Source organism: Lipophrys pholis, assembly GCF_963383615.2.
Source record: "Lipophrys pholis genome assembly, chromosome: 20".
NCBI classification, from domain to species: Eukaryota; Metazoa; Chordata; class Actinopteri; order Blenniiformes; family Blenniidae; genus Lipophrys; species Lipophrys pholis.
In genome coordinates this window covers 19817256-19830393 of record NC_137648.1, presented here as the reverse complement: position 1 = coordinate 19830393, position 13138 = coordinate 19817256, and the positions used below count along the sequence as shown (strand labels likewise).

The window sequence follows — 13138 nt, the reverse complement described above, 5'->3', positions numbered from 1 at the left end:
GAAACGGTTCGGTCACGAAACGGTTCGGTCACGCGTCCGAATTCACGAGTGAACCTTCGACGGCTGCATGTCGTCGGCGTACCTTCGTCACCCTCATGCTACAGGAGAGGAAAGGCAAGAAGAGCTGGTTCTTCTCGCACGCTCTTCTAAAGGGTCACCGCCAAAAGTTTCCTCAAAATAAATCAAAAACCTACGAGTTTGATCCTGTTGCCATGAAACGCGGGCCGACAGATGGCGACACTTTCAGTCTTTCAGACTCGTTCTGGGGTATTGAAGTATTGTTGATACACGTACAGGGTTCAGTTAAATGGAAGGTTATGAGTGTTTAGAAAAGCCACCAAATATTGATCGTGAATAACGATAAACTGTTTAAGGTAAATCTTGAGTGAACTTTTTGGTTTTTGTTCATTTTGGTTGATTTAATTTGATTTGTCTATTCAATAAATGGCGGGTGTTTTAAGTAGAACCGTACAGTTTTAGTAATGACGGTGGATGATTCAGTTTTATTCATTCATCGCCGATATAGATCACGTCAGCGTGGCGAAACCCGAACGGTCTGATCCACCGACACTGCGCGACATCAAACATGCAGAAAACACGCGCTGAGGAATCGACCAGAACTGGAACCGGAACAGACGAGTGTTCCCGATCCATGCGACGATCTCCAGAGAGTACTATAGCTAATTTATATCATACTTTCCCCCCCCAAGTACAAAGCGAAATTGAGCAAAGTGTTGGTCACTTTGCTCAATCCTTGTTTCACTTTCTGAATTCGACAATCTTTGAGGTATCGCCCACATCTAGAGACAAACGTCTCGACGTCTTTTCTTGCTCGATCGTGGACCGATCGGATCTTACGGTGGGGGTGGGGTGGGGGGGGGGGGTGGGGGGGTTCGCGGGTGAACCGGCTGCAGTGAAGTGTGGCCCTTGTAGCTTGGAGATGTTAAGTAAGAGAACATGGAATGACAAGATAGAAAGGCAAGAGAGAGTCGAAGACAGACAGGTTTTTGTTTTGTTTCTTCTTATAAAGAGCACGAGAGCGAAACGGCCGGGTGCAAACACGTCTTTTTACAGTTAAGTCATCTTGGGTGTGGAAAAAGAAAAGAGTACAAGGCTGCTGGTGACTTTAAGACAGAATGAAGGTTGTCCGAGTAGAGGCATACCAGAGGTGCTGTTGAGTTGAGCTTTTGTTGTTGCTGATGTCCCAGAGAATGACGTTGCTAATGGAAAACACACACTGTACATCTGCGTCCCACCCCGAGGCCCGGCCGGCTCGCCAGGGCTTAAAGGGAAACTGAGAACTGGAAATCTTGTGTTTTGCACCGCCGCCAATCCCCCGCCCCGACCCCGCATGGCTTAGAGAGATGAATCCTTGGCCCTGGTCTTCCCCGGCGAGCCCCGGACGGCCCGACTAGTTTGACCACTTTTGCACATATTGAACATTGAATTCAGCAGACGTCTGTTGCCCCCCCTTTTTTAGTTTCCCTCCTATTTAATATAGCAGCGGTATCCACTTCACGTTCTTCAGATATCACGGTAGCGTTTCTCCTTCTGTTCGCTCCATGAAATATTTACACTCCTGCCACTGACGGGACAGCAGAACCACCGCGGTGGCCGCACCACCGTTTTGACAAACTTTTGAAAACAAAATTAGAATTTCTTATTCAATTCTTTTCAAGGAACTCGTGAACCGCTGAAGAAGCCCCGCAACAACTGGTCTTGGACGCGAGGTTTGTGTCTCCAGCAAAGTGTTTGGTAGTTTTAAAGCTTCTGAGATCCAACTGCTGAGGTCGTCTGTGTTTGTTGTAGTCTATTTTAATTCGTTTTTTTCGCGATCAGTTGATAATCTCGACTCAAGGTCGATTTAAACTTTCCGCTCTTGCGTTTTTTGGCTCCACGGAGAGCAACAAGCAGCTACGTTGGTCTGGAGCTGAAGACAATACTCCTACAAGGGTCTCACGTATTTATTAAACTGTCTGATTAGTGATGATGGTGGAGCTCCGAAGCGAGGCAGTCAAACTCTCCTCTTCTTTTAACTACCGTAGAAAATTAGATCATGTCAAGCCTCCAACACTGAACTTTGCAGAATCTCCTAATTTGTTCAGAAAGGTGAGTCAATCCTCCTCAAAGCTTCGATTTAGTTACGATAACCTTCTCGGCTCGTTCCCTTAAATCCTAAACGAGTCCTCATCTTATGAGAAAAAACTGTGAAGGGTTCTTTGGTAGATTCAGAGTGAATCTCAAACGGTTCGGTCTTCTTCTTACACCAAGTCCCAATTCACTTTGGCCACCTTTGGAAGGCTGGAAATACGTGTTTGTCTGAGTGTGACGACGAATTGTCTTCAGAAGAGTTCCGACTACGTACCAGAGATGAACATTAAGTTAAAGTGGCTCCTACATTTAAAATTTTGGGGATTCTGGTCGAGGAACTTTAACCTAACAGCCACGGGACCTGGGTGCTAGAACATAATGACTTCACTGTATTCGCCCTTCTTGTTTTCCTTCTTCTAACTCAGAACAAATCCTTCATTTTATTTACATTCCCAGCCTTTCCGTTTGAGATTAACCTCCCAACATCGTCAGAAAGACTCTGGACTCACGAGTAAACAGACCCTGAGTGGAGACCTGAGTGCTTCGCGAGCTTTTTGTCCAGTCGAGGAGCGGTAATGACATTTTCAGTTTGGCTAGTTCATCACAGGTAATCTACTCATGTCAAAACCTCTGAGAACTGACTGTTAGAAGCTGAATATCACTTAATGTTAGAGCGGGGGGAAAGCTCTTGTAACTGGCAGTAAATTCGTTGGCGGAAGTGCATTAGCGCCGATTTAAAATGCTCCCAATAAAAAAAAAAACCCGGGCACTTTGTCGCTCTTGTGTCATTATCGGTTGCTACGGGGCTTCGACGGGGACTTTTCTAAAGACCAATAAGCACTTTTCTCAGAACAAACCGCTGCCTCTCCGGCTCCTTCTTCCACAACTCGGGCTTCCAGCGTCTCTCAGTGCATTTCCAGCTGTGTGGAGAGAGTTCGCTGCTCCGAGGTCCTCCATTGATCGGCACAGCGGCGTTCAGCCTCCGACAAACTGTACGTGTTGATTCAAAGATTCGTCGGTGGAACGAGGCCCAGCGTGTCTGTGGCCGATGGCGACAGCGAGAGAGAGAGAGAAAGAGAGAGAGAGAGAGAGCGAGCGAGAGAGAGCGAGAGAGAGAGAGAGAGAGAGAGAGAGAGGGCCGCTTCCCAAAATGAGGTGGATTTTTGCGTCAGAGCAAACATGGCACGAGAACGGTCAGATTCAGGCGATCTGACGGTTATTTACATCCAACGGCAGCTCGCACCTCGACCCCGAGAGCGAGCTGGACGACTAAGTAGCAGCACATCAATACATCATGTGTCCATTATGGAAAAAACAAACAAACAAAAACAAAAACAAAAAAAAACTGAACAGAACGAGACTGACAAACTGCCCCACAGGTAAACTCCTCAGCGGTACAGAAGTGCACTTAATCGTTAAACGGTCAGTTTCTTTGAGCCAATCGGCGTCTGGACGATCAGATTTACGAGATAATTTGAAACATCTGGAAGGATTTTGTAAGACTGAGGTGGGCCGGCTTTAGTAGAGCCTCCAGGGCGTCTACAAACATCCTCCATGTGGAAATATGGGAATTTATTTTTCCTTTTTTCCACCATGTAAGGAAACAAAAAATGAAAAAAAAGAGATACAAGGGAACGGTCAAAAAGGAAAACGAAAAAATAAAAATTTAAAAAATGAAAACATATATAAAAGGGAAAAAACAAGAAAAGGGGAAAAAAGACCAAATTAAAACAAAAGAAAAATTTAAAAATTAAGAGAAAGAAAAAGAAAGAGAAAAAAGAGAAAAAAAAGAGAAAAGAAAATGGATGAAGAAAAAATTCAAAATTAAAACAAGAGAAAAGGAAGAAAAGGGAAAAAAAAAAAAAGGAAATCTCAATGTTTTGACGCACAAGTGACCAATAGTCGCAGCGGGAGCTGCTAACAGTCTTTCCCGAGGAAAATCTTTGACGTGCTCACTTTAAAATTCTACGTGTTGGTTTCAGATCAACCCACTTTGTGTTCAGTTTGTACAAATTAAGACTTAACGTGCTTGAAAACGTCAAATGTTGAAGCCAACCATTAAAACTCAACCGACATAAACAAGAACCGGAGATCGTAACGAACCTAAACAACAAAAAGGCTGTCAAAGGTTTTTCACGTGTTTCTTCCAATAAGGGAATTTTGACAGAAAATGAACTAAACGAAGAGTTTGGATGTGAGGCAGTTTTACCAACAAACACTTGAAATAAACCGTTAAATCAGATGCTACATACATATATATATATATTTGTACTTTACACAGAATAATGACACTACTTTTTATCATAGTAACCAATTATATATATATGTTTATATATATATATATATTTATCTTTCATTAAAAAACAGAAAACGACAATAAAAATAAAGACAGAATAAGAGCAGATCCTGACTCTTATGCGTTGGTCCCTTAAGGCTTGCTAAGATGAAATGGCAGAACTGTCGGTGTTACGCATAACGTTGTTGTCTGGTTTTTGTAAATGTACATTCTAGTAGAAAAAGACTCAAAACCAAACAAAAGAGAACCAAAGAGAAAAAAGAAACGCATAACCTGGAAAACCTATGGCTTAGTAAATATCCGTTTGCTATATTTAAATGAATACCTCACTTCTTTTCTTTTTTTTGTTGTTGTTGATTATCCTAAAGAGAAAAGTCAAAATAATAAAAAAAAAAACAAACTGAGTTTACATCGTCGATAATGCTTTCAAGTCTCTGTGTCCGTTTGAGAAGAAGCTGGATCCGGGGGGGGGGGGGGGGGGGGGGGGTTGAGGGGGCAGTAGCTGGTGTGATGAGGTCCGGGGGGCGGGGGCTTCGGTGATGAAATGGCACCAGAGCGTCGGCCGGCTTGTGGCCAAAAGCCGTATGAGTGAGTGTGTGCATAGTACGATCCTGCTGTGTGCTCGGCGGGCTCCCCGCCACTAGGGGGGGCTGCGTCCTGACACACTCTAAAAACCAGCACAGTGGCCGACGTGAGAGGACGTTGTAAAGCACTGGCACTTTCCGGTTACAGCTGGTTTGAAGGCAGATGGTGGCAGCTGATCCGTGGTGGTGGTGTTCTTTGCCGTTCGCGGTTTAGCAGAGCAGAGTATCGAAAATAGACTCTTTTTTTTTTTTCTTCTTCGACTGTATATTGCATATGTTGCAGCATGAATGAGGTCACCATGTCCAGTTTAGTTTAAAAAAGAAAAAAGAAAAAAGAAGAAGAAAAAAAATAAAAACAATAAATTAAAACAGTAACAGGCGAGGAGCAGCAGAGATGAGATGTTCTGCTCATGAAGGAAACAAAGCGATTTTTGGCGGGGGGGGGGCTACGGAAACATTACCAACACAGGGCTGCAAACCTCTGAAAGTACAATAAAACCTGGTAGTTCGAGTGGAGGGGGGGGTGAAGCATAGAGCTCTGGGGCCTGAAGTGGCCCTCGGGATGAGATATGAAGGAACACGATGAGATCAGCAGGAATAACACAGAGTCGATCATCATCAGCATGTGACGGCAAATTTGTGAAAAAAATTATATTGAAGGCTGGAAATTGTGTTTTTTGTTTTTAGATTTTACACCAGCAGGAAACTTTAAACTGTCCTTTTTCCTCTACATCGTCAATTTCTACCAAGTTCTGTAAAGATATTAAATTAAGTCTAGATTTTATCGAGTGTGACAGTCCTGGTTGAAACCGTCGTCGCCGCCAACCTTCATTTGAAAAATGTTTTTCTGATTGGATCTGATCTCAGGAAGCGTCACCGGCTCACTTTAACCACCATTTTCAATCCTCCAGAAATAAACCAGCACTTCATGGCAGTGAAGACCTTTTTTTTTTTTTTTCCTCCATTAAACCTGTAAGTTTGTTGCTGTGACGTCGTGATGAGTTCAGTAGCTTTGTGTGTTTACATGACACACTCTTTTGTGTGTGTGAGTGTGTGTGGGTGTGTGTGTGTGTGTGTGTGGGTGTGTCAGCGGCTTGCAGCCCTGCTGTAAGATCTAATCTACAGGGGAGGGGCTGATGATGAAGACGTGAGGAGATCCGGCAGCTCAGAGGTTATCCCCAGTGTGTGTGTGTGTGTGTGTGTGTGTGTGTGTGTGTGTGTGTGTGTGTGTGTGACAAGTGGCGGGTAACTTGAGATGTGATGGATGCGGTCAAAGGAGGATGGGGGACAGCGAGTGGAGGCGTTCGGTGAAGCTTCCAAATCCTCCATCAGAGCCGTCCGATGCAAACATCCACGTGTCAACACACACACACACACACACACACACACACACACACACACACACACACACACACACACACACACACACACACACACACACACACACACACACACACACACACACACACACACACACACACACACACACACACACACACACACACACACACACACACACACACACACACACACACACACGAATCCCGGGGCTCAGTTGGACTCATCAGTTTGAAATGAATTTTTAAAAAAAAGATAGAAAAGAAAAAGGGATGAAAACGTTTTCACTTCCCTTTCAAAACAAAAGAGCGAGGCACAACTCATGATAATAATAAAGAAGATAGTAGTGCTAACGATATGAATGCCAGTCAGATGTGTGTGTGTGTGTGTGTGTGTGTGTGTGTGTGTGTGTGTGTGTGTGTGTGTGTGTGTGTGTGTGTGTGTGTGTGTGTGGTAGCTCTGTCTACATCTTGATTCCTTCCTGTTGGCTGAGCTGAGACAGCGTCTTCTTGATCCGCAGAGCGGTGAGCCGGGCGGCGCCGTTAGCATACCAGCACTCCCGCATGATCTTTGCCATCACCCGTAAGGCCTGTGGGAGGGGCGGGGGGGGGGGGACAAGTCAGCATATTGCGCACACACCGGGGGGGGGGGGGGGGGGGGGGGGGCATTAAGGGGAAACTCAGACATCAGGACACACAAACCTTATGATTGAAAGACAGTTGAGGCCCGTTCACACGACAACGATTTCAAGTGGAAAAAAAAAAACAAAAACCCGGGAGTCAGTGAAAACGCAACTTTTTCAAAAACGTCACGAGTAATAGCGGCCTCATTTTTGGGGTTTCTGCCGTTTCCTTTATCAAAAAGCTCAACCTTTCCTCAAACGAAAACAACAACTACAAAAAAACAAATAAAAGATTCATTTTCAATTGAGTTGTTGTCGCGCAAACGTAAACTTTAAGACCATGAAATGATGAGAGGATCTCTGCTACAGACTTTAAAGTGTTTCCTGATCGAGAGGCTGACAGAACGTTGCGATCGCTTCAAAGGAAACTGGTTCAACACGAAAGAGAACAACAAAAAAAAAACAATCCAAAATTCAGAAAAGACGACGGAAACGTTAGCTTTGTCACGTTAGGTGAAGTTGGTGGCGTTTTGCACTCGGCTCCCCTTAAAGAGACAGGAGCCCCGCTTAAAACATGATTTGTGAAATTTTGGGGGGGGTCTCTAAAATATTGCTAAAATGCTGTTTTCTCACTTGTATTTCCTTTATGTTTTTTGTTTGTTTCAGTTTTGTCATGATCATGTGTAAAATTAGGCTATTTCTATTTATTAGTGCCTGAGGGTGAATCCTCGCTCTTAATAAAGTGGCCGGCCTGCATGCAGTTCTTGTCCTCACCATTGAAGTGTGGGGGCGCTAGTGTTAAACGTCACTTTAAGTAAGACAGCCGCTCAATTTCAAACGGGGATACCTTGTAAATTTTGGATTTTCTAGTAAATATAAGCTGGGGGACTCTGAGGAGCAGCAACAGGAAGCTGATCCAGGTCTGTGGAGGCTTCTGTCTGACGGTAATGTCAATAAACTGTATTATTAATATTCAGCACTGTGTTGTGTATGATGGTGCTGAGGACTGGAGCACTGGTAGTCTGGACCTTTCTTTTCTAAATCTGATGGTCATGCGAGATCGGTGTCAATTACTGGTTTGTTGATGCAACAACACGTGCAACACGACTGATGGAGTCTGATCACAGATATGAAGTTGGAGCATTGTGTTTATTCGTCTGAGACTCTTTAATTAAAGTCAGGAAAAATGACTGTTATGTCTACGTGTGGACCTTGTAATAATTTGTATTTCTTCAGATAAATTCTTCAGAAGCGGCCAGTAAATTTGGTCCGCTGCATTCCTGGAGGCCTCCGTATTTACAAATCACCACTGTAAAACAGGATTTATGAGTCTTTTCAGAGACTTAATCTGTTTTTACAGCGGGATCAGACTGATGTGCAGGTTTATTATCAATCCCATGATGCATTGCTCCACTGGATGGATCGGCATAGGAGGTGGATGGATGGATGGTACCTCTGATAGTTTGGTTTTGTACAATTTGGAAGCTTTTTGGGAAAATAACAGAATCTTGACTGCAGAAATAAAGACATTAATCACTGTAGTATCACTTTGAGATCTCAAATCAACACAGAGATCCGTGTGAGCTGCAGGAAACCATGTAAAGAGCTGTAACAAGCTTCTGCTTTATGGCGTCCGTGTGTGTTTGTGTGTATGATTTATGACTCGGGAGGAAAAGCTGAGGCAGCAATCTAAGTAGGAAACACAAGTCTGACTCCACAGTGCAGCAGAAACACAAAATGCGGTCTCACTTCAGCGCTACTTCAACTCCGCAGGTACAACTGATGCTGGAACACAGATAGAATCTGTCAGAGCCAAGCTCGCCGGCAGAGCTGCAGCATAAACGCTAAGTCTGAATGCCGTCTCTCGATCTGCCACCGAGACTAAAGACCATCCATCACGACGCAGGGAGAGAAGCTCTTTGGTTGTTATTTTTAAATGAAGGCCAGTGAAGTCGCTGCTCACTGTCGGAAGACTATTGTGGAAACAAAGTACGTTTAATATGACGTCCTCATAAAGAACACTGGACCACTGCATTGACGTGTATCATTGGATGTTGAAGCAACAAATAATGTGATCAATTTGGTGATTTCTAACGTCATGACTGATGACTTTAGCATCTAAGGTTTCTATTTTGATAAGCAAATTCCACCGCGACCCGATCAACTGACCCTGGCCCTGAACGGAACCACGATCACCCTGACCCTGAACCAGACGACTTCCACAGAAGGTGCTTGGTTCTCCAAGACATTTCAAATCTGAATGAAGCCTGTCTACACCGAGTGACCTCCATCAGACCCCCTCGTTCTTCCATCAGACCCCCTCGTTCTTCCATCAGACCCCCTCGTTCTTCTATCGGACCTTCTTGTTAACGCATCACACCATGATCCTTTCATCAGACCCCATTAAGACCTCCTCATCCCACCCAGACCCCCATCAGACCCCTGGTCCCCCCCTCAGTCCTACCTCACAGCTCTGCCAGCGGTTGGGAATGTTGGGCCGGAGCTTCTGCTCACAAACCACCTTCCTCATCTCCTCCACCGACGGGTCGGACTGAACCAGGTCGTAGTAGGGCAGCTGGTAGTCCTCGTGGATGCCTGGCGACAGAAAGACACAGTTTGAAAAGCAGCTTGTGTCCATTTAATCTGTCCTCTGTCTCCCCGACTGATTGAGCCCGTCGGTTCGGCTCAGGTCCTCACCTCCCATCGAGCAGCGGCTGGCGATCTCCCAGAACACCAGCCCCATGGCGTAGATGTCCGCCCGCTTGAACGACTCAAAGTGTTTCATGTTTATGGAGTCGTCCAGGACCTCCGGGGCCATGTACCTGCACGGACACACAGAGACACATTAAGCTTCCCTGGCCGCTTTCATCCGGACTTCACTTCGGAAAAGCAGAGTAATTTTCACCTTCATTACAGTGATAATTACTGCTGCACTAATGCACCCGTTCAAAAACCAGCAGAAAGAAAGATGTGGAAATAACAAACCCTGTGATTCCTCCGGTTCGACCTGCAGCCGGTGGGGAAAGAAAGAGGACTGAAGCTGTGGACTCTCCAGTGAGAACCAGAGGACGAAATCTCTTATACAGGCATTGAAACCCATTCAGTGTTAATAAAAAGCTCTTGAAAACGTTTGCAGGCTTAAGAAGATCCACTAATTCGTTGGTGTGTTTTTTAACTAGAACTCGAAAAGCTTGAACTATGATCGGCTTCTCCATTTTGAACCTGTAGATCTTTTTTTCTTTTCTGAAACTACCTCTTCAAGACGTGACACTAGATTCCCTGGAGGCTTCACAAAACGCGAGTCATTCAGTCATTTGAATGATTTGAAAGACTTTTTATGGAATTAACTTCTTTTTTTTTTTCACTATTTACGCAAGTAAAGCCCTGAGGACTGTACACCGCAGTGATGAGGAGGATTTCTATAAAAACTTTCAATTAATATTTGAGTCAAATATGCAGAACGAACGGCTTAAAATGATGGTTAACCGTTGACTGGCACAAATCACGAGATAAATGGAACCATTTTGAATCTAAAATGAGCTCAGACTGACACAAACACTCATCAGACTGGATTTCTTCCACCAATGCGTCCCGGCGCCGTCCCCTCGCCACGTAATCCTCCATCATTCATCCTGAAACAATCTCACTAATGACTGCAGCACTTTAATGCAGCTCCGTCGGATTGTTTTTGGAAAGCAAAGCCCCTTCACAGATTGCCTTTATAAAAAAAAAAAGAAAAAAGAAAAGAAGAGACGATTCATTTAAAGTAGAAAGAATTTGTGATGCAAATAGAGGATGATTAGTGGATTTAAACTGAGACATTCTGCCGGCAAACAGCAGCGAATTTTAAAGACGGGCGATTATGAAAACCACGTTTTTACACCCGTTTTAAATAATCAGAATTTGTCATCTTTCGTTCACGTCGTTAGACCTCAGAAAGAAAGAGTGACGGAGGCTGATGAACTCCAGAAATCTGATAAGTCAATAAAAAGTTGTGGCTGCTGATGACCTGTAATAAGACGGATTCAAGCGTGTAATCCAATAAGGGCCACCCGGGCCGAGCCGAGCTCGTCCTAATTGAATTGTTTAATAGGTAGATGCATCAGTAATGAATGGACGGCCTCCATTAGCTGACTGATGCTGCTGCCGATCAGAGTTGGAAACGCAAGAGTCCCACCAGAGTTTGATTAATAATTCAGAGAAAGTGTAAAAAAAATAGAAACCAGCCCGCGGGACATCCTTGCAAAGATCAACCTTCTTCCATAAAAGTATCTGCTGTTTGTCGTTTATTGACGGATTTTAGACTTTAAGACCCGAGCAGCATTAGCATTAGTTATGAATCCGTCACATTTATGATGATCATACATGTTTTGTTTTTTTAAATATATAATTAAATATATAAACCTTATTCACTGGTTCAGGCTGTGCTAAGTTTGACAAACCTGATGGAGAAAACCAGGCAGCATGTTGGCTGCAACTGAGAAAAAACAAAACAAAAAGAGGCGAAAGGCAAGGAAGATGAGGAGGAGAATGATGAGGAGGGAGAAAAGAAACAGTCCCTCTCTTTGCTATCTTTCTCCTCCTCCTCATCCTCTCCCTGGAAGAGGAAGAAGAAGAGGCGAAAGAGAAGGGAGAGGAGGGGGAGGCAGGACACAGTGACTCAGGTGTCAAATTACAGGAAGAAAGAAAGTCAGAAGTTGTTTTTTTGAAAGACGTTGAACTGAGCGACTGCATGAGGAGCCGTTATCAGTGGATTTAAATCAAAATCTGCTTAAACGTTCAGTCAGAAGATAAAAACCATGAAGATTAACACAGAAGGTCCATTTAACTGTACCTGCTGTTTTAATGCTGGCACACTTATTGATTTAAAAAAGTACCACATCATTGAGTAATCAATACACTTTAAAAGTACTGAAGTCAGGAAAATATACAGATTACTTTCAACCGGAGGGAACGACACTAGGTTTACCAACTGCGGCAAACTGCAAATAAATCAAACTAATATTTTATTCAACAATGACTCACACAGGTTGTTGTTGGTTTTTTTTCTTTTAGTGGCTTTAAGAACGGCAGAGCTGGAGGAGCGAGCCGAGGTATAAACACCAGCAGGTAGAAAAGACCAGAGGAAAACCCCGATGAGCCTGAGACTTCTTCGTTTACAGAGTCGGTGCCGTCAAACACTGTGACCCCCGCTCTCGGTGACAGGAGGAGGAGGAGGAGGAGGAGGAGGAGGAGGAGGAAGGATCATCCCAAAACAGAGACAACACACACACATGGTTTTAGGCAGCGAGCCGTCCAGCCGTCATTTGGACGGTCGATTGTCGGAAAAGACGGCCGAAAAAAATAGCGGATGTGTTGCTCAAAGCCTCTAAAATATGTATGTATGTAAAATGTCCATAACTTCTTGTCACCATCGAATTTTGCCTGAATTCTTCTATTGTCGCTGAAATATAGTGAATTAACAGCTCGAGTAAACAACTCACAGCTGACTTTCTGTTTGTATTACGCCCAGTAACGAGCAACGTGGTTGGTAAATTCATACCATGTAGTATGCTATACGCGTTGAAAGGCGGTCTCTGATTGGTTCAAAATTCTCTGACTCATCCTGGTGCGTTCAAATGCTGAAGCAGAGAGGAGGAATTATCTATCTGCAGAATCCACACAGGTGGTTTTAATCCTGTGGACCTACGATCTAATTTTTTACTTCCAAAATGAAATGAGAAAAGAAAATATATTACTCTTAAGAAGCAACCCCCCCCCAAGGTACCTTTTGGTTCCCACTCTGTGGTTGGGTGCGATGTCGATGGTGTCGGTGGCGGAGTCGTGGCGGACGGCGAGCCCCAGGTCGGCGATGCAGCAGGTCCCGTTCTTCTTCACCAGGATGTTCTTTGACTTCAGGTCTCTGTGGGCGATGGCCGGCTTCCCTGCAGAACGAAAAGAGCAGACTTTAACCTTTTAAACACGTTCCTCGTGGGGTTCCGTAGTCGCTGTTGCACTTTTGCTTAAACGCGAGTTAGAGGTTGAATTTGTTGAGTGACTGAGGCTCGTTTACTTTTTATTTTGGGATTGTTCAAATGCTTTTTATCTCGGAGGACAATCACAGCAATAAAGTTGCACTTTCGACAATATATATCTGGTGTGTGCAAGTGATTTAAATAAATAAATAAATAAATAAATAAATAAAATCAAAACTTGAATTTTTCTTTT

At 44.1% G+C, this 13138-nt stretch overlaps 1 protein-coding gene across 1 annotated transcript in view; it reads right to left on the bottom strand.

Annotated features, from left to right (window-relative positions):
* Positions 1-6772: 6772 nt before the first annotated feature.
* tgfbr1b (transforming growth factor, beta receptor 1 b) overlaps positions 6773-13138 on the bottom strand; it is a gene marked incomplete at both ends in the record, with an annotated part of 57717 nt that continues 51351 nt past the window's right edge. The window contains 4 exons of the mRNA XM_080489653.1: positions 6773-6898; positions 9396-9526; positions 9629-9753; positions 12699-12855. Coding sequence (XP_080345779.1) covers positions 6773-6898; positions 9396-9526; positions 9629-9753; positions 12699-12855 — 539 coding nt within the window. The remainder of the gene's footprint in view (positions 6899-9395; positions 9527-9628; positions 9754-12698; positions 12856-13138) is intronic.